Source organism: Eleutherodactylus coqui, chromosome 9, assembly GCF_035609145.1.
Source record: "Eleutherodactylus coqui strain aEleCoq1 chromosome 9, aEleCoq1.hap1, whole genome shotgun sequence".
NCBI lineage: Eukaryota > Metazoa > Chordata > Amphibia > Anura > Eleutherodactylidae > Eleutherodactylus > Eleutherodactylus coqui.
In genome coordinates, this window is record NC_089845.1 from 97,262,847 (window position 1) to 97,285,308 (window position 22,462).

General features: G+C 43.9%; 1 protein-coding gene across 1 annotated transcript in view; it reads right to left on the reverse strand.

The window, feature by feature from the left end:
- Nucleotides 1-22,462, reverse strand: part of OXR1 (oxidation resistance 1) — a 97,569-nt gene that overhangs the window by 57,414 nt on the left and 17,693 nt on the right. Inside the window, exons 2-7 of the mRNA XM_066578867.1 lie at nucleotides 19,546-19,628; nucleotides 11,623-11,730; nucleotides 9,705-9,818; nucleotides 9,424-9,576; nucleotides 7,294-7,478; nucleotides 4,869-5,647 (exon numbers count right to left, since the gene is read on the reverse strand). Of these exons, the coding sequence (XP_066434964.1) occupies nucleotides 4,869-5,647; nucleotides 7,294-7,478; nucleotides 9,424-9,576; nucleotides 9,705-9,818; nucleotides 11,623-11,730; nucleotides 19,546-19,628 (1,422 nt within the window). The remainder of the gene's footprint in view (nucleotides 1-4,868; nucleotides 5,648-7,293; nucleotides 7,479-9,423; nucleotides 9,577-9,704; nucleotides 9,819-11,622; nucleotides 11,731-19,545; nucleotides 19,629-22,462) is intronic.

Here is a 22,462-nt window from a genome sequence, read left to right on the forward strand (position 1 = left end):
TGTATGCGCAGAATGGCGTGCGTCTGTATGCGCAGAATGGCGTGCGTCTGTATGCGCAGAATGGCGTGCGTCTGTATGCGCAGAATGGCGTGCGTCTGTATGCGCAGAATGGCGTGCGTCTGTATGCGCAGAATGGCGTGCGTCTGTATGCGCAGAATGGCGTGCGCGTGTATGCGCAGAATGGCGTGCGTGTGTATGCGCAGAATGGCGTGCGTCACTGGCCACTATGGGGAACCTTATTACCAATCGGGCCACTGTGGGGTTTACTTTTACTTTACTGTCTTACAATTAGAATCGGCCCTTTGAAGGCAACCATAAGGCTGATGTGGCCCTCGGTGAAAATGAGTTTGACACCCCTGCCCTAGAGCCATTATCTGCGCTCAGTCCTTTGTTCTCTACGGGAAAACAATGCTATCAGCACTACCCGTGGAGAACTGCTGATAAGAGTAAACAACGATTTTTAGGTTGGACTGCATTTAACGATCAGCTAACAGTGCCCAAAAAGCGCACGATGGGCGTACATTTACACGCACCGATTATTACTAAACGATCGTTGATTAACGATTTTTTAGCGATCGGCTGGTGTAAATGGGCCTTTAGAGGCGGTACAACAGGGTACTAGAGCCTCCCTACAAGGGGTCAGTTCTCTACAATAAGTGATCCTTTTGCTCCAATATTTAAATCACTTACTTACCGTATATACCGGCGTATAAGGCGACGGGGCGTATAAGACGACCCCCCAACTGTCACCTTATACGCCGGTATACAGTGGAGAAAAAAAAAAAAATTCATTACTCACCTCCCACGGCGTTCTGTCGCGCTCCGGCAGGATGTCGCTCGCTCCTCGTCCCCGGCGCAGCATAGCTTTCTGAATGCGGGGCTTGAAATCCCCGCTTCCAGAAAGCTAATACACACGCCGGCAGCCATGACATCATTGAATGGCTGTGATTGGCTAAAGCACACGTGGCTTCAGCCAATCACACTATTCAATGACATCATTGAATGGGTGTGATTGCTAACACGTGCGCCTTCAGCCAATCACAGCCATTCAATGCTGTCATGGCTGCCGGCGTGTGTATTAGCTTTCTGGAAGCAGGGATTTCAAGCCCCGCATTCAGAAAGCTATGCTGCGCCGGGGACGAGGAGCGAGCGACAGCCTGCCGGAGCGAGCGACATCCTGCCGGAGCGCGACAGAACGCCGGGGGAGGTGAGTAATGAATTTTTTTTTTTTTACACTTTTTTTTTTTTTGTATTACCGGCGCATAAGACGACCCCCGACTGCAGAGCAGATTTTTCGGGGTTCAAAAGTCGTCTTATACGCCGGTATATACGGTATATCAACATTACAATCACACAGAGAAATGTTTCATTTGATTCCGACAACTTCTAAGGGAGGGATGTTTTTGATAAGGAGTGTATTTAGCTAAAGATAATGTATAGATTGAGTCGCATTCCTGATTTCTGCGTTGTGTGGACAATGTAATGAGTCTCTAGTGATAATTATCCTGGAGGTTTAATGAGCTGTGCCAAATGACAAGCTCCACTCTGCTACATCCATAACTGGCAATGATAAGCAGGGCCTGGAATAACCCCTGTAATTATTTCCCCCCGAGTCACTTTGATTATTGAACAGGAAATGAGATGGTCTAATATGGCACACGGACAGGAATTGGACAGATGGGAAAACTCCTTCAAAGGGGTAAGCCAGTCAAATAACCTCTATTAGTTTCCTAACCTGGACAGCACTACCAAGCGTAACAGAGGAAGAGGTAACAATTATGGTTAATTCAGTTCTCAAACTGGATTTCCATGAGTAATGACATAGAATCCATTCACAATACTCAGCCTGTACAGAAGCTTATATTTAAGCTTATATTTAAGTAGAGACAGGAATCCTGATATTAGAGGCTCCTGCAGCCAAGGGCACCACGGACCGCACTGCGGGGCGTCACTACCCAGAACTCCTGGCCCTTGCTTTGCAATCTTCAAATTCTAGCTGCATCATAACCAGCAACTTCCCAAGGGGTACGGGGACAGGCGAGTTCCATCACGTCCATGTGGAAAGGTCTGCAGGATTTTCCACATGTTTCTGAAACAGTCTTGAAGAACTTTGGAGGATTAATGTCTGAGGGGGTGTTACTTTACAAAGGGGCATGGATTAACCCTTTCCAATCCACTGTCTGACCTCTGAAGACATTATGATTTAAGGCTGCACAGCTCTGATGTTGGAAGACGTCCGTTGGGGTTCTCTTACTGTATATTATCAGCCTCTCTGCTGTCGGAGCCTATCCAATGTGTCACCTCATGCAGTACTGGGTTTAGCCAGCATATAGCGCCATTGTATAACAGCAGAAAAAGAGTAAGCCCCCTAGGAAAACCAGGATACAAATTGGATTGGAAAGGGTTAACAATATTAGGCCTCTGGCACACTGGCGTATTTGCTTCATTACAGTCTATGAGGCAATGCATACTGCCGATTATCATGCAGACCATCGGCTTACATGAAATAATACTCATTGCATGCCCTATTGTCAGTCTCACGGACATGGATTAGGAAACGCATGTCAATATTTGCCTCATGTGTATGTCTGTGTGGTGTTCGGTACATGTGGCACCCGACTCTCTAGAGCGCAACTTGGACAAATCGCAAATGCGTCGGAGGCCTTAGACGTGCAGTATGTCAATTCTGGTACTTGTGGGTTATATCAGTCACCACTTGTGGACCCATTTGACGCCATCTTGCAGGCTATTGTCATGTTTATAACAACTGATTATAAATAATTAGTGTTTTGAATATAAAAAAAAAAAAAAAAAAGTTTAAGAAATATATGAAACATTTGTGAAATTTAAGAAGTGGTGACAGATAACCTCAATTCTTTCTGTGCCTTTCACAGCAGATTTCAACTTTTTATCAATGCATAGTGCAATATTTGTAAAAACATGATAAAATTTACCACACCTGGAAAGCCAAAAAATGCCCTTGTGAACATTGTCTAATAAATACATATATTTGTATATAGTAACATTCTGATAACGCCACATGTCAGACTGCTGTGTCGGATTATCAGAAAATTCTGAACCACTGCATGTTTAGCTCCTAGTGACCAATGGTAAAGTGATGACGCTCATCTACAAATGGACCTAGATGAGCTGGGGGCTTGGGTAGAAAATGGCAAATGAAGTTCAATGTTGATAAATGTAAGGTTATGCACATGAGCAGGAGAAACGGATGTCACCAATATACACTAAATGGGGTACTGCTAGGGAAAAGTGAGATGGAAAAAGACCCGGGGGTACTAGTGGACTGTAGACTTAACTAGAGCAATCAATGCCAGTCAGCTGCTGCAAAAGCACATAAAGTCTTGGGGTGCATTAAAAGAGGCTAGGCACGAGAACATTATCCTCCCACTATATAAGGCACTTGTCAGGCCTCACATGGAATACTGCGTACAGTTCTGGTCACCGGTGCTCAGGAAAGATGTAGCAGTGCTTGAGGGGGTTCAAAGAAGGGCAACTAAACTAATAAACGGAATGGGAGGACTGCAATACCCAGAGAGGCTATCAAAAGTGGGATTATCTACGCTGGAAAAAAGACGGCTAAGGGGCGATCAAATAACTATGTATAAATACATGAGGGGACAATACAAGGATCTCTCCCAGGATCTGTTTATACCCAGGACTGCAACGGGAACAAGAGGGCATCCGCTACGTCTAGAAGAAAGCAGGTTTTATCACCAACACAGAAGGGGGTTCTTTACTGTAAGAGCAATGAGACTGTGGAACTCTCTGCCTGAGGACGTGGTGATGGCAAAATCCATTGAGGAGTTTAAGAGGGACTAGATGTCTTTCTAGAGCGCTATGATATTACAGGATATAGACATAAGGTGACCAGTGGGGTTGTTGATCTCAAATGTTGATCCAGGGATTACTCTGGATGCCATTATGGAGCCCGGAAGGAATTTTTTTCCTCCAAATCAGCTAAATTCGCTTGTTGGGGATTTTTTTTCTTGCCTTCCTCTGGACCAATAAGGGGGTGGGGGGTTGAAATAGGCTTAACTAGATGGACATTGTCTTCCTTCAGCCTAACATACTATGTGACTATCTTAGGACATTCATGAAGTTCCTCTGCAACAGTCAAGACTATTCTGCTCCAGCTTCATCATGACGCTGATACATGAGCCATGATATCTAAAGGGAATGCATCGCTTACTTTTTCCCCACTAATTAAAAAAACTATTTTTAACTATATCTTCAGACTTTAAGTTTTATTTTTTTCACATCATTCTAGGGCAGCGATCTCACTCTGAGGTAGTTGAGAGATTTGCTTTACAGCAGTCAGATGGACACAGGAAAGTGTAGTTTGGGGATGACTCAATGACTCCTGCAGGAGACTGTTGTGGACATGCTTTGTGCAGGGAGGGGGAGCAGATGAGTTGTGACCATCACCTATTGTGAACAGTAGTTCCTAGTTTACCATTAGTAATGATTTTTATGGTGACGTGATCAATGAAGATGGACCATACATGAGAATTTAATTTTTTACTGTTGATCTTGTCCTTTATTTGAAATGGCTATTTATTGCTAATGTCACTTGTTATGTTTCCATGTCGACCAAAGCTTTGAAAAGCAGCTTTATTCCAAATGGGATTAATTTGTCCTATGCAGACACGACTTCCGAACTGATAAGCTGTCAAATGTAGGCATATCTATACATATTTCCACTGTTCAGGAAAGAATTGCATTCATCAACTGTACCAAGTCTCACTTAAGGGAACTTGTGTAGTTTATGGGGGTCAAACACGCTGACAGGTTCGCTTTTAAAAAGAACTTCTCCTTACAGACTAAAAAAAAAAAAAAAAATTTGTTACCTTCTACGGTAGATTCTGTGCTGCCCACCTTCGGCTGGACCTCTTTGTGCGTGGCATGCTGCAGGTCTTCCCTCTGCTGCTTGGCTTGTTGCATAGTCAGATTCTTCCATAGCTTCCGGAGTTCCTCTACTTCGGTTTCAGATTCACCAGATGCCTGCTTTACAAGAGTGTCCAGGCTCGTATAATTTGTTTCGTTCCCGGAATCCTCTTCATGACCCTCAATACTTTGGTCCCTGTTTTTGTGCTCACTGTCCAGCCGCTGCTCGCCATCTCTGCATTGGACATCCAGGCTTTCCTGGTCATCTGGCTCATTACCGCTTTGTGCTGCAGAAGAGTCTGCGTATGGTTTATCTAAGTCTTCACTTACCTTTAGAGAAGCATCACTCTTTCCTACATCGTTGGTATTGCTAACAATTCCACTGTCATTGGCAGAAGGATCAGCGCTGCCTTTCGAATCTGGGGCAGCATCTATGGAGTCCGAAATAATTGTTGAGCAACATTCGACAAGTGTGTGGTTTATTGTCTTTACAGATTCTGAGGACGCTCCTGAAGACTTGTCTTGCCGCAGTTCATCGGAGGAGTGTAGCTCCTCACGTATTGGGGAAAGCTCCGATTCTGTGAATACATCCTCGGAAAGAGATTCCTCTGTGCTGCGAGGGGCTGTGCTGGCACTGTCATTTCCTGTATCCCACATTTTGGAATCTAATTCATGACTATTACCTTGTGAAATCTTCTTAAAGTTGCAGAAATCTCGCATAGATGATAGTTGCTCTAAGTCTCTAGAGAACAAAAAAAGTGTCTTATTAAACTTCTGATAAACAAAAAAAGGCACATAAAACTTTAGAGTATTTTGGTCACTTCATATATTTCAAGTTTTCAAGATGGGTGAGAAAAGAATACATTGGTGGAGGTTCGACCCCCTGATAATGGATCCCACCACAGTCCTCACTGCAGCCCCGCAGTGAGGAGACTGAATGAAGTGGACCTTGGACACATGTGGTTCCGCTCTTTTGATCATTATTAGGCGCGATTGAAATAGCCGAGTACTTTTTACTCAGCGGTTTCCGTCAGCCTCACTGAAATGACAGGAGCAGTGCTCATGCATACACAAACTGTGCGCCCTTTATTGACATCACGTGGGAAAAGCCACTCAGAAGTGAAGATGACAGGTGAAACAGGACCTCCCATCCCTGGGATCAATGTGGTTCCCAGCATACGAAGCCCCACCGGTCTATTAGTTTTCAGTCAACAAGTGGATTGGTGTAAACTTGAACAAACAAGTAACCAAAATGCCCAACAGCTCTCCCAATACGTCTGTTCAGTAAACATCCTTTTATTCTAGAGCATCATTTTCTAAACCTCTTTGTTCCATTTTTCTGTCATTCCAGGAAATGTATTAAACCATCGGGAGCTCTTGTAGTCAATTTGAGAATCCAAAAGGCTTGTCTTGCTAAAATAGAAGGTAATTGGCCAAAAAAACCTTTTAACAAGAGAAGCCTTTTAGCTTCTCAAATTAAATACAAGAACTCCGAATGGTTTGAATGCAGAAATTATTTACTTAATATTTTACTGATCATAGATTTTAGGCCTAATTTTATGTGCATTTAAATTAGAAAAAAAAAGAGAAGAGAAAAAAGGGAAGAAGGGATAAAGGAAAAAGGGAGGCGAAGAGAAGAAAAGGAAAAATATTTTTTTTTTTTTACATATACACACGGTCTGTCTGAGCTTGCAGGGGCCATTGCTATAAGTGCTGCGGAATAAGTTGGCGCTATACAAATAAAGATTATAATGATTTTCACCAATTGTCTGTTTTTTTGTAAGTGATATACATAGGGTTAAACTCATATCTGATGTTTGCAGACATGATGTAATTTTCTGTGTCAATTTATAGACATGATGTTCATTGATCAGATATGCTATGACTAAGGCAGACGTTCTACTGAAACGCTACCGGTGTGCACACAGGTGTGCGGTTTATAATAAGATAAGACATGACATTTATTGATTCATATCTTTGGATGCTGGACACTGTTTTTTCTCTGTGTATGTGGAGTCAGGACTTCAGGTTTCTCTGTACATCCTGGTGGAATTCACCTGGCCATTTTTCCAAACTAACACACGAGGCGAGCTGAACAGTTTCCTTTTTGGCGTTTTGGATTGAAGGAACGGCAGAGATTAAAAACGGGGCCGATATACGCTCGTGTGAATAAGCCCTGAGGAGAATATTCTCTGGCTACAACAAGAACCGAGCAACCATGTGAATCGTCTAAACTATATTGTACATTGACTTTAATGCAGATGTAGGATAAATCTTATTTTATGGAGCTGCACCATTTCTATTCAAATCGAACGTTACAGCAAGAGGACGGATGAAATACCATGAAAATTGACACATGTAATATGACCAATATGTAACTTTTCTTACACAGGAATAGAATCCTTCAATTTACTATTAACTATTTCTTTGTACATGGCCGCTGAGGTCACCTCATCCATGGGGCACATGATTCCATACTCTTCACAGCCATTTTCTTGAACTAGAGGATCGGTCTTGTGAGGGTCAAACATTATATTATTTGGCGTCACCAGGAGAACACCACTGACCGTTCCCTAGAAGAAAAAGGAAAAAAAAAAGCAGCTAGTGACACCATTATTTTTCTTGATTTCCAAGTACTGCATTTAGTGCAATAGAGGAGGAACAAGTGACAGGAAGAGAGAATGATTCATTCATTTCTATAGACATATAAATCACACATTTTTCTGGAGTGGGTGTTGAAGGACATATATGTGGCATCTCCATTTTCTACGTAAGTGGTTGTTCTAGCACTTACATTTATACATATTACTTGGAAGTGCAGTCAGAGTCATCATTAAGTGTCTCGCTGATGTAACTAGCACAGATCCTGGAGCAGGGAAGATAAATGTGTAGGATGGGAAAGCTCTTGTATAAAACTTCATGTAAAGAAGGTATGATCCCCAGCATGGTGAGACAAAAGCAAGCTGAGGTGTTAAAGGCTGAACAGCAGCGCACACAATCAATTCAATAGATTTCATTCTAACCTGCTGCATGAGGGCTCACTCACACAAGTGTATTTTGGCGGTGTGGTTTTTTTTAATGCACATAATATATAGTGCCGAAGCCCCATTGCTTTACATTAGGACATTCAGACCTGCGTTTTTCCCATGCACATATTACACGTGTGAAGAAAAAAGCAGCATATCTTATTCTGGCGTGTATTATGCACATAATATGCACCATTATAGTCTAGATGGGTACATAAAATAAGCAGTGAAAACACGTTACATATGTAACAGCGTACTGCGCATAATACACGGCCAAAATAAGCATGGGCGAATGAGCCCCAACACTGGTAAAGGGAGTAATGATTTGTTACACATCTGATGACAATCTCCATCAGTCCAGCAGAGTTTAAATGGAGCAGCTACAAGCCTGCACAACTGTCGTTCCATTCAGATGGGAGATACTGGACCCTAGTTCTCACTACTGGTGGGGTCCCCAGCAATAAGACACTGGTGTCATGTCAGATATGCACCATAAACTTACGTTATGGTGCTTATATGACAGGAAATGTGGAGTCCAGGGGTGTACTTTTTTTTATAGATACCCCGTTCACTATTATCCCTGAGGGGGAAAAAAAAAAAAAAAAAAATCAGGGCTGAGCCACCAGAGTGTGGACATTTCCGTAGAGAAGAGTGTGCGCATGCACACACAGAAAGGAGTTCCATTCACAGACCGAGCACCAATCTACGGGGGTGACCGTGAGGGAACAGAAAGCTGGGTAATTACACCCCTGGACTCCACATTCCCTGTCCTATAAAACACCATAACTTAAGTAATGTGCCTTAGCCGAGTATCTCCCCGCTCGTCCCGAAAGATTCGGGTGCTGCCGTGGGGCGGGGAGCTGCGGGGGAGAGCAGGGAGGACCGGAGGGGAAATCTCTCTCTCCCTCTCTCCCGCCCGCTCTGCCCCGCTCCCCGCCGCAACTCACCTGTCAGCTGCGGAGGCCCCCGAATCTTTAGGGACAAGCAGGGAGATACTCGGCTAAGGCACATTACTCGAGCGAGCAGTGCCTTAGCGAGTATACTCGCTCATCCCTTGTGCTTATCAGATGAGACAGGTTCCCTTTAAGGGCGATTTCCCGTGAACGTATGCGTACGCTTCAGAGCAATGTATTTGTGCAAGTATTTGCGCTTTTTACTGTACTTTTTGCGCATGCAGTGAAGTGTTTTTGTGCGCATAAAACACTAACACGCCCCAATTTAAAAGGCTATTTAGCCTAATGAGATCCAGGGGTGTGTTTGGTTTTTTTTTTCCCCCCACAAAATTGTGCAATTTATTGCGCATCTGTGAACCGTCCACAGGTTCCTATAGGGATCCTTGGTGCGCAAATGTGCACAAAAATGAAGTGCTATTTTTTTCACGTGCACAAAATACGAAAAGAACTAACTCATTGAAATAAATGGGTACTTTTCTCTGCGTAATGTGTGCGTAAATATGTCTGTGTGAAGCCACTTATGTGATACAGATACTTACTTTCCCATCAGTTATGTACTTGCAGTTAATTTTCAAGAACTTCTCAGTGAAAGCTTCTTCTTCCTCCGACGTGGAGGAAACCACCCTAGAAGGCCGGATGGAGGAATAGGCTGGGGAGGATGTGGAGTCTTTGTGGCGACTGTGCTCATGGTCCTATAACAACATTGCACGTATTAAATGACACAGGAACCAGAACATTACCTACCACATAAACCTTAAAGCGTCCTGCAGAGTTATACATTTGAGTGTAAAAAGATAAAACCCCATACATCTATACTTACAGCACTTTTCTCAAATTCGACTTCTGATGAGGTCGGAGACAGAGGACTTATAGGGCTGAGCGATGGAGAGCTTTCAACGCTGGAAATGTAGTCTGGATCTGGTACATATAAAAGCTGGAAAATAATGAAGACTAAATAAAATTCACATTATGGGATATGATACATAAAACTAAAAACTTGTTTGGGACTTGGAAATTGCATCACAGAAGGGGAAATATAAAAACATTAAAACAATCACAGAAAATGGCCATATACTTACTGACTAAGGAGGGCATATAGCTGCACCCTCTCATCATGCTGGCAGCAGACTACCAAGTGAGGGAGCTAACTGCACCTGTGAGGGACACCGATACCTGCATGATGAGAGGATGCACCTATCTGCCCTCCTTAGTAAGTATATGGCCATTTTCTGTGATTTTTTTTTTTAGATTTCCCATTCTGTGACCTATTTATAGTAGTATAGGGACTCACTACATGCAAGGAACCTTGACGCAGTTAGTGGGCTCATGTATCTTGGCCAAAATTCAACTAACGCCTTGCATTTATTATCTATCATTCATATGCAGTGTGGCTTTAAAACTCCAGGGGGGGCCCAGGGTAGCAGTACCAATGTGGTTCACTGATGGAAGTGCAGGGCAACCCGCCGAATTATCATGGCGTCATTAATAGGTTGCTATTCTGCATGGTGCACTACATGTATCAGAAGGTCTACCTCTCTGTATCCACTATGTGGGATTATACACCAAGCAGCCACCCACCTCTATATTAAGAGGCTGTGTGAGTGGCTGTCTTATCGGTGTCCTGCACAGGTGTTATTAGCTCCCTCATTTGGTCTGCTACCTGCATGGTGAGAGGATGCAGTTATCTGCCCTTCTTAGTCAGTAAGTATATGGCCATTTTCTGTGATTGGACTTGGAAATTGGTAAAATGTGAAAACTACAGAATCCATTTTGCCTGTGCCAGAGAAGGGATATGGAGAAAATGATTGAAGCATACGGGGATATATGCATTGTGTTTAGAAATAACTTTAAAAGGAATTGTCCATTAAAGTTAGTTAGTCCTCATCCACAGAATACTTGATAACATACAGCAGCGGTTGTACATGCTCACTGCGGAAACTCTATCTTTGTCAATCCCACTGAAATACATGGAACAGTGGCCTGCATGCATTACCACTGCTTCATTCATCCAGGGTCCTTCAGGACCCTTGTTTCATGATTACTAAGGGTCCTCAGTAGTCAGACTACCACTGATCAGCTAGGTGTCTATATCCTGTGGATAGGGGATAACTTCTATTAGTAGACGAACCTTGTTAAAAAGGAATTGTCTGGTTTATACGCAAAAACTATTTTGAAATACTCCTCGGAAATTCTGAAAAAGAACAGGACCTGCCAGTACAAAGGGGATAACTTGAGCTGAAGGACACAGCTCATGCATGCGTCACACAGCAACCCATGAATTTCAGTGGGAAATGTGTAATATTTGAGGGCAAATAAGAACTTGCTGAGGTCTCCCACAGATTACAGCCAACTACTGGAGTTCCAGGACCCCATGATCAAATTAGAACCAAAAGACCCTGCTATCAAAAAAGTATTGCCCAAAGTAGAGAGCCCCTCAGTACCAGGCATTTAGGAGTCTGTGTATGAGAGTTTGGTCAGAAGCAAGCAGACCAGTATCAGGTGGAGGGCAATCTGTAGGGCTTTGGCAGCGCTCCTCCCGTTCCCCAGTCCTGATGCTGGGTTGATGCCCTTCTACGTGAAGTGGAAGGTTATACTGTGGTGCTGAAGTGTTACAGACCTTTGAGCAGTGTACATTTTTCTTAGGGACACTATATAAAAAAAAAAACTTCCATAATAACTTCCATCCAGCAAGTAATACTTTCAGCAAATAGTCTGCAAACAACTATGAAAACGGTTACCTGCCCGGGTACAACCGCTCTGGAAAACAGCTTATTTAGCTGAACGAGTTCATTTGGTGTGGTGTCAAACTTCAGAGCGATGCTATTTAAGGAATCTCTGGATTCGACCTGAAAGAAGATAAAAATAACACAAGTCAGCATCTTTCCTCATCACATATCAAGTAGAAGCAACAACCCCAACGACCCTACCGAAAGACACCGCATACTGCGAGTACACAGCAAACGACAATTGATTTTTGGAGGGGGGCACACAGCAAGCCGCCAAAAGACAAAAAGCTGCAGACATAATTGCACGTCCACATTGCGTTTCGAATCGAGCGGTATAAAAACAGAAAGTTGCCAAATCGTTCCAAGATGAGAAAGTGTGGAGTGCAGGGGAGGAGAGAGGCCGAGAGAGCGGAGATTTGGAGGTTCAACGATTTCTGTTGTGGGTCCTAGTAGTCCTTGGAGTTTGCTTAGCATGCGTTTCCAGGAAACCCAACATGTATTCCCTGGAATGTTGGAGTATTTTTATGATTCTACCTTCCATTACATTGGCCAAGTGCTTGAAGCTGACTCTAGGTGGGTATTCCACATCTGAAGGTCCAGCCCCCCTCCCCACCATGAGGTGGTCCTATATACCCGTTAACACCCTTACGGACACTCCACTCTTATGCCCGAGTGCCTTTGCTGTGCCTTTCAGTAAAGCTGAGGTAGATAAGTGATCCGCTTAGTAATCTGACAAATGAATCTAATGCATGATTAGCACCATGTGTAAAAGGCGAACATGCAAATGCTTACGAGTCGCTATATGTTTGTCGCTCGCCTTCCTTAGATTTATCCTTGCGTGTAAACCAGCACGACTGCTCAGGGTGGAAAGTCTTATTTTCTTTATATGGAACCCACAATGTTCCTAACTGCTGAATATTCACTGGTCTCTACTTGTTAGTAAAGGCCTTTATATGGCAGAGTTGTGAACCAAAACATATCAAGTGTGCGGTGAATCACATTCAATAGCCTCAAACAAATCGACCCTCTAACAAGAACGAAGTCCAAGGCCGGGGTCCTGTCAATAAGTAGCATAAGATTTACACTTGTGGTCTCAAGTAGCGACCTCCTCATCAGTACAACGCGGATCTCTCTGCTCCATCCTGTCATTTATGGTTTTATTTCCTGAAACAACGAACTAAATAATAAAATACAGCAATTCCAAAATTTCTTGCTGAGGGCGACGTATGGCACAGGACAACCTCACAAGGCATTGCTTCTACTGAACTGCTATCCGCCCATAAACTACATACAGAACGATGGTGTCACGGTACGCAGCTCCCGCTGCTGCAGTCCGGCAACATTACACTTTGAACTACAAGCATATCTCAGCTTTTTAAAGTGAATGTAGATTCAGAAATTAGCGAACTATTAAAATTCATGCTCACTTTTCCCTGAAATATTCCAGTTCTCACATACTCCACTAGGGGGCGGGTCCAAATAAGCTGACATTTCTCATCTTCAGTATCTCCACTGCCAGCTGTGCTGTGTAGACTGGGACATTATCTTCTTGATCTTATCATAAATAAGCAAGGAACTTCATGACAAATGCCAACCCTAATGTACAGCTAGGGTCCGGTATCAGAACGCCCCCCTCCCCTTCCTATTCACGTGAATGTAGGATATTCCATCAGAGATATTTCTGCAGAGAAGCTGCAGTGCGTAAACCTACTCATAACGGGCTTTTTCCATGACTCCAAAGCGGATGACCTATCCTTAGGCTAAGGGCGCTTTCACATGGCAGTTTGTCAGCCAAAACCAGGAATGGAAAGTATAATGGAAAGATTTGCAGTTCTTCCAGATTTTGGACCCACTCCTGGTTTTGGCTCACAAAAAAAAAACTGAACACAAAAACTGTCATGTGAAAGCGCCCCAAGTTATCAGCCTGTCAGCAAGAAACTGCAGTCCCGTACCCCCCCCCCCCCCCCCTCTCAAACTGCAGCAGATTCTGGGTTTGGCACACCAGAACAATTTGTATATAGCAGTTTCCATATCACAAGCTTTATTGTAACCACTTGGCCCTAAAAAGCACAGATGTGTGAATCCAGCCTGTTGATACGGCCGAGAATTGACTTCCATTAATTGCAGCTGCCATAAAGTACAATAATAATCATCATTATTTGTATAGCGCCAACATATTCCGCAGCGCTTACATAGACAGGGGAAATACAGAAAGAAAAAAAAAAAAATACAAAAATTACAGAAGCACGGTTACATAGTAATCAGTTGATTGAAACAAATAGGGGTGCGGGTCCTGACACCGTATTCCACCATCTACACAGAAAAGTAGCGATTATCTCCAATATGGCCACCCCGGGGAAGTCTGATCAAATAAATATTGAAATAGCTACTGTACTTAAAAAAAAAAAAAATATATATATATGTTAATAAATAATAATAATCACATTTCTCATGTACACATTTCTCATGTATTTCTGCTCCATACACACTTCACAACTGTGAGTCCCCTCCTATCCAGTGGCTATGAGCGGTTTGACAGCCGATGGCCACAAAGCTGACCCATATGTTAGCATAAGGGCGGTCTCCAACACACACCCCGAAGAAAGATGGCAACATTTGGTTGCATCTTTTTTTCTTTGAGAAAGCTAAACCCCCACAACTCTGATTAGAGTCTGTCTGATAGTTTCCACTAAAACATATTACACTTTTTCAGACCCCTTCACAGGCTAGAAGTGTTAAATCAGAGCTTTTGCAGATGAACTCTTCTCCTTTCAGCAAGCAGTGTTACTATTGCCTAGTAAGAGCCATGTTATAGACAGTAAAGCATTGTGTATATGTCGCTGTAAGCAGCGCTACTAACCGCGTCAGGTTTGTATAGCCACACACAAGTCTATAATGGGGGCTGATGCTCTATATAACACCAGCCTCAGAGGAGCATCTTGGCCTGGTAAGGTGGCTGTTGGTTCATAAGACGTTGGGACAGGTCTATCCCACATGTCACAATAAAACAGTTGTGCTAATAGGTACATTTTTGGGGTTTAGTCGCCCGTTGTCGATATGTTGAATATTTCTGCTGTGACTTTGGAAAACAATTGCAAAAACTGAGAGGTGTAAGTAAAGCCTTTCTAGGTTTGAAAGCAAGTGAACCGCACAAGGTCACACGTCCCCCAGTGCAAGAACAACATCAACCGGATGTGAGTGATTGCGTGTGACAAGTCAAATGTTTTGTTGCGCCAACATCAGTCACCTCGCTGGTTACACCCGGGCACTGCCATGTGAACAGAGAATGGGAATTTATACATCAGGGCAGTTAAAATAATGGAGGAGATGTAGATAAAAAAAGTGCCAGCAAATGCCACGACAAAGACATTATATCCTAATCTGTGTAATTGCAAAGGGAACCAAAGGGTTTAACATTAGTTGCCAAACTAAATATTAGTTGACTTTGCGCAGCAAAACACCTTTAGGGCGCCAATACATGAGTGGCATCAACGCTCGCGCAATAGAGCCCGACTGCTGGGCTGCATCTGTGCTCGCAGGTTCAGAAAGCACAAGCGCTGGCAGCAGGCGTGCGGCCGGTAGGGGCCAGAAGTGGCCACAGGAACATTTGTTTCTAGAATATATCATACATGTAAAGAGATATATATATTTTTTATTTTTTCTAGTAAACGCACCCCATCATTACAATGGGTGATGGGGTGCATTATAAATGATGGCGGAAAGAAGGAGGCCAGTTTTTTGAGAAGTTACGTTTCAGAAAAAGGAAGGACATGGTGTTAGAGACAGCAGACAGTCGGTGATATTTTGGAGGAATGGTGCTGTGATGTCACAGGAGGAGGTGTATAGTTGTGTGTCATCAGCGTACAGATTGTATTGGAGGCCGAATTTGCAGATAGCTTGTTCAATTGGGGCTGTGCAGATAAAGAAGAGAAGGGGAACAAGGGCCGAGCCCTGGGGGACCCTAACAGCGAGGGGAAGAGGAGGGGAGATAGAGCCAGCAAAGGAGACGCTGAGATAGCGGTCAGAAAGGTAGGAGGAGAACCAGAAGGGCAGGAGAGGAGAGAGATAGGAGACAGGGGGGACTAGATGGTCTCCGCGAAATGATGGGCGTCGACTGTCTGGAGGTTCCTGATAGGAGGGTCACTGGGTGCCTGATGGAGAAAGAGGAGGTTGTGATAAAGAGAGTGGAAGGGGGCGTTAGTAAAGTGGCAGAGCAGAGGCAGATTAACCCCTTGAGTGGCATGCCCGGAAATTTTCCGGGACGAGCTCCACTGCTCATAGTGACATAGCCCGGAAGATTTCCGGGCTATGTATCACTATGGGAGCTGCAGAGCACAATGCCACAAGCTGTGACAGTGTGCTCTGCCTGCACAGACCCACAGAGAACAAAGCAAGGGCTTTGAAAAACCAGCAGAAGATATTGCCGCTATGTCGGCAATCTCCTGCTTTGTTTACAGGTTGCCATAGAGACCATCGGCTTGTCAGAAGCAAGCCCATGGTCTCTGTGGCAGGGAGAGCTGGTTGTTAGCTGTCAGAGGACAGCTAGGTACTAGCTCTTACAGCAGAGGTCAGAGAAAACCTCCGATCTCTGCTGTTAACCCTTTACATGCTGCAGTCTATGTGACTGCAGCATGTAAAAGGCTGTCACTGCAGCATGTAAAGGGCTGTCACCATCGGACCCCCGGAATGTGATCAGGGGTCCTGATGGGTCCCTGTGGAAGTCCCCTAAAGGGACAAAAAAAATAAAAAATAAAAAAGTTAAAAAATTATAAAAAAAATAAAAACACTTGTCTCCCTTTACTTTGTAAAAAAATCAAAAATATAAATCACACATGTGGTATCCATGCGTCGTAATGACCCAGAGAAGGAAGTGAATACATTATTTAACCCCTTAATGACATGGCCCCTTTTTTTCTTTTTTCCCCATTTCTTTTTTTCCTCCCCCGTTTAAAAAAAAATCACAACTTGTCCCGCAAAAAACAAGCCCTCATATGGCCATGTCAATGGAAAAATGAAAAAGTTCTGGCTCTTGAGACGCAACTGCAAAATTAGTTGAAATTCAATGATTAGACCATTTTAAAAAACCTGCCCTGGTGGGCACGACAGGGTGGTAGGAAACCCGCCACTCAAGGGGTTAAATAGAGAGTGCTGCTGTCTCTGTGAGTGGGGGAGTCTGAGAGTTGTGACAGGCCGAGCGAGGAAGTGAGCGTTAAAAGCTGGGAGGCAGATGAGGAGCTGGGGTCTTTAGCAGGGATATTGAAAAAAAAAAAAAAAATCACCAAGGATGAGGGTTGGGATTTCACAGGATAGGAAGTGGGCGAGCCAGGCAGTGAAGTGGTCTAGGAACAGGTGGGTGGGACCTGAGGGCCGGTAGATAACTGCAATGCACAAGGACAGTGGGCAGAAGAGTTGTAGGGTGTGGACTTCGAATGACTGGAAGGTGAGAGAGCTGAGGGAATGACCTGGAAGGTACAGTTTGGTGAACGGGAGGCCGCCTATTACACCACGCATATCCTCCGATCTGGGGGTGTGGGAGAACTGCAGGCCATCATAAGAATGTAGCGGGAGAGGTAGAATCAGACTACTGGATCCACATTTCGGTGAGGGCGAGAAAGTTGAAGTGTTTGGTGGTGAAGAGGTCATGGATAGTTACGGTTAGTAGAGATGAGCGAGGGGGGGGGGGAATTTTGGTAGCAGAACTGATCAGTAGTATAAAGCGTAGCTAACATTTTAGAATTAACTCATGTGTACATAAGGAACGGCACTATATCCGGGTATAAGATTACTTGTATCCTGCATTTATCATTCTGCAGGTTGCATCTCTAATTCGGTCTAAGGTGCTGGGTGCAAATTGCTGCCATGCCTTCTATACAATGAGCATAGAGAAAGAGGCAGATTCTGTACCCTAACTGCCTGCAGCACAAACATAAACATCAAAAAGGTGTTCACTAAAGAACTGAGCAGTGTAGATGTGATTTCAGTAGCTGTAATTCACTTACTATAAGCTGCAGGCACGTGTAGATCAATCTGTCTCCCAACAGCATCTCACTCCTTCACCTCTCAATAGACTTCTATTGGCAGCATGATTCAATACCCCCTCCCTCTTCAGCCCCACTTCTAAAGAATCCCAACACGAACGTCTTCTGCTCAATGAACTTTACAACATATTAGCACAATATATACAAGGCGTGTTTCAACCCATCTAGTCTTTCAACTTTCCTGTCCCACTTCTGTTTGGTGTCATCCTTCCACGCACACTGAGAAGGAGCTGAAAGCAACGATCATAACGAGCAAATGACAAGAAAGCGAGTCCTCTAGCGGCCAGTGTTTTAGGGAGATTTTTCTGCACAGACACAGCATTATTAGTGATTTACAATCTTGCTAGTTAAAAAAAAAAGCAGGAGCCGCTAAAGAATTTAGTGACCATTTAAGAACTTTTGCACATAAAAAACATGCAGACTAGACAAACGGTCAACACTCTTCATAAAGGGGAAACCACAACAACATCAACATCAGTTATGAAACTACTTGTCTCCATGAGAATGTCCTAGCCGCTCATATTTCCCTGTGTACAGTTATACCATTGCCTCATTCTTAAAGGGAACCTTTCACATCAGATAAGTACCATAAACTAAAGGCCCTTTTTACATGAAACGATTATCGGTAAAAAAAAAATTAACATGAACGATAATTGTTTGTTCTGTGTAAACATGGCCAACAAATGAGTGATAATTCGCTTATCAGGTGGGGAAGGTCCTCACACTTACACAGCTTCCCATTCCCTCAGTCACCCCTGGAGGTTGGTGCTCGGTCCTTGAACATGGCCAGTCAGTGCATGTGCATGCACACCGTTCTTTATGGTAATGCACGCTGAAGAGAGTTGAGCTCATAAACTGAGCGCCACCTTCCAGAGCTGACCATGAGGAAACAGGGAGCTGGGTAGGTATAACACCACCCCTGGACCCCACATTCCCCGTCCTAGAAGCAGTATAACTTAGTTTATGGCGTTTGTCGGATGTGGCAGGTTCCCTTTAAGTTGGAATCACATGTGCCGTTTTTGTGCCAGAAGTGGATCCCAAAAGAGGGACAAGTAAAAAAGAAAGACCGATAGGTTTTTGAGCCCGAATCAAATAGAGAACTACCACAAAAACCCCATGTGATTCCAGCCTAAGGGTTAAACTGATTCTATTGTGTGTACTTTGTGTTAGAAAACCTGTCAGTAAGTTACAGAAATATAATAACCTTCTGCTACAAAAAGGCATGTTCAGCTTCCGCAAGTCCACCAGCAATAAATAAATAGTGAATTCTCAGGAACCACCGACTATAAACGATGCATATGATGGAGGGCTGACAGGCTACAAAATCACAGACACGCGCAAACAAAATAGCAGAAGCAGTAATTATGTACATAAAAAGGTAAAAAAAAAAAAAAGACAAATATTCGGTCGTCTGTTCCTTCTCCAGCGGGAGGCAGAGATTGATGGAATAAAACCGGATTTCTAGAAGCCACACAATTTCAAATTCGGTCTCCCATAGTAACAGAATAAGGAGCTGACGACTGCAGCAGGGTTTTGAGGGTCATTTCAAGAACATAGCAGTCAGAAAGGCTCCATTTTCAGAAGCTACGGAGAAGAGCGAGCTATAATCTTTAAACAGCGGATCAATGACCGTGATCAGGAGGGGGGAAAAAATGCAAGGTTACAGTATTTATCCCAGCAAGGTCAAGGTAGATTGTCATCCTTCACCCCTCGGTGCCGATACATATTCATGGCTGATCGTTTAGCTTCAGCACTTTTGCAAATAAAGCAAACTGGGCTTGTAAGTGCACAATAACACAAATACCTGGAACAAACCAGTGCATTGACGGTCGCTGGCAGAATTCACAGGGGGAAGGAGGAGGAGGGATACAATGAAAGTGCATAGGACAAAGCTTACTGTGTACTCCATGGTTCCCTTTGGCTTTTGGAAGGACATCCGCCGCCCATCTTTCTTCTCTAGGGTCTTCTTCTGTCCGGTATCTGCAGGGTAGAGAGGGTAGCTACGTGTTAGATTCATGTTCCTTCTTGTCACAGGCTGTTGGGTAGAGCGCGGCAGGCAGACATCTATTCCACCACTTATACAGCCTGCTCTCTGTAACTGGAGATTCAGTCCAACACAATTCCAGCTGCCTGCGGGGTTTTTTTTCTCCCTTTTTTTAACCAATATAAAGTAGTGTGACAAGTGTGATCCACGAGCGGCGGCCGTGCATCCCATTATCCAGTGAAAATGCCCATTACTACGCAGTAGTTGACATGTATGAAAAGACTTTATAGAAGCAAGAAGGAAACGTGCGGGGTGTTACTAGCGAGGCGCATCCTTACTACGGCCCGGAGGGGATTACTCATTCACTAAACCACCAGAACTAAAAAAGGGAACAACAATTAATAGGCAAGTTATAATGAATTCATTCAGGAATAGACGCACAGCTGCAGCTCTACCCCTAACTTTTCAGAATAGGCTGCTGTTCGAGACATGAGGAATAGTACTCTTTCTCGCTGTTATATCCCAACGTACTCATTGTGGATTTTACCACTTTGAAGCCTGTATCTGTGATTCTCTATTCTCTCAGGACTGGTTGGAGGAGCCTGGCTGTGCTCTACGTACTGAGCACAGAGCACTGCAGACCCTGCTCTCCAAGTGTGTGCTCACACAACGGTTAGGGCTATCGGTTACAATTCAATCTCTCGGTTCCGTTTTTGGAGCAGAGAAAAACAATTAAAAAGAAAAAAAAAAAAAAGGAAATAAGTTTTTATTTTTTATTTCCCATTGCTCCCCTTCCCAAACCTATTGAAATGAGCTGGAAAGCTTTCAATTTCTCTTCATTACCTTAGTTTGCTTCCATTTTTATTTTTAACTGAACCAATAGCGCGGACTGCAGCGATATTTAGTTTTTTTTTTTTTTATTTTAACCCATTTAAAATCAATGGGGAGAAAAACACAGAAATGTTTATTTTCGTTTTAACCCTAGCTCACTAAACATTAGTCTCACAGATACGCTCACTGAGCCGTGGTTGCAGGAACCTTTCGATACTGTGACTTTGAGGAGGGATAATAAAGCAAGTATCCAAAGAGGTTTTGAAAATTGAAAAAAAGTGTTGTGGCGAGTAGGTCTTAATCACAGCCAAACAAATGCAAAACATGCACATTTTGTCCATATCAGAAGCACAGGATGACCAAGTTCTCAAGCCACTGCTGCAGCAAGGCCATGCGTGGCGAACACACTGTTCCAGTTTGCAATGACAGCCAGGTATAAGGTTATTTCGCTTGATGATAGTTTTTAGTTACTCTGAGTTCATCCCCCTCCGGTGCGGTCCTCCTGTGTCCAGTAACACACTGGGCAGCAGGCAATGGAGAACAAGGTAGGAGGAAGGGAGACACCTAGTGGCCTGCACGTTAGAGGGGTTCTACATGAAATTAAGGCTATGGACCCTTTTGAGGCAGGTGAAATAGTTTTTCGCTTTCTCCTAAATGCACATATTTTGGACTGAATCATTTTTGCAGAGGGGTTTGACTAGAACGTTTGCAGCACTTGTTTTCTGCAGCTTCTACATTGCCTGCAATCTCTATATACATAAGTGAATAGCAGATCCGTCAATGAGGCTGGACTGTCGGCTTGGTTTTCAGTCCTCCTCTTCTGCACATTTTTTTATCAGTTAATTTATGACAAAATATCCATCCATCTATCTGCCAATTAACAGAGAAGAAAATGCAGGACAGTGGAGATAAGCGCTGAAAACTCAGGCCTCAGGTCTACGGCACGCGCCGATTTCCACAGCGGAAGGCCTGCATGCCAGTGCAGAAATTTTTAAATGCTTGCTGACGATTGCGGATGCAATTTTTTTCTGCACGGGAACAATTCGCAACCCCACCTCCCTAATTGATTTTAACCTTCAAACCTGCAGTGCATCCACAATCGTATTTGCGAATGCACTGCAGATCGTCCGCACCCATTGACTTCTATTGAGCCAGTCCGCACTGAAATGGAGCATGCTGCGATTTGTTTTCCCACACCAAGCGATCCGCAAATCAAATCCGCATGCTTAAATTCAGTTGCGGATGCTAATGCTTCCCTATGGGCACTTTGAATTGCGAATCTTTTGCACTGGTGACCCATGTGGGTTCTGCAAATCAATTCCGGCTTTGAAATACCTGTTTACAAATGAATGGAGGCGGAGCGGACCGGGGACTGTTCCCTTGCGCCTGCCTCCATTCACAGGAAACAGCAGTCATTCATGGATTGAGCGAGCCCTATTTACGCTGAGCGATAAGCCGCTCAGCAGTCGTTCCGTCTCAGGGCGAGCACCCACTGGCGTTTGCGTTTTCCGCGGGAAAAAAACGCAGCGTTTTCGCCGCGTTTCCCGCGATTTTTCCGCGCGTTTTCGCGGCTTTTCCATAAATTACCATTGACTTTCATGGGTGCATTAGGAGAAAAATAAGGACACATATGCAACTGACAGTTCCTATGTTAAAAACGCAAACGCAACGCAAAAAAAACGCCAGTGGACAGGAACACATGTTATCTCTATGCCTGTGCAGGAAAAACGCAAAACGCAAAACGCAGGTAAAAAAACGCCAGTGGGTGCTCGCCCTCAATGAGCTGAAACGAAGCTACACCTGAGTAACCTCTTGCTCGGTGCTCTGTCGGGGGCCAACAGTCGCCCAAAGTTGTTTATTTCAGCAATTATTTGGGCAACCATCGTCCTGTGTAAAAAGTACCTTAAGGGCACTTTGTACATGAGATGACTGTAGGGCTCTTAAGAGCCCAACGGTCACCCCAGTGATCACCGCTCCTGTGCTTTCACACAGGTGGGGA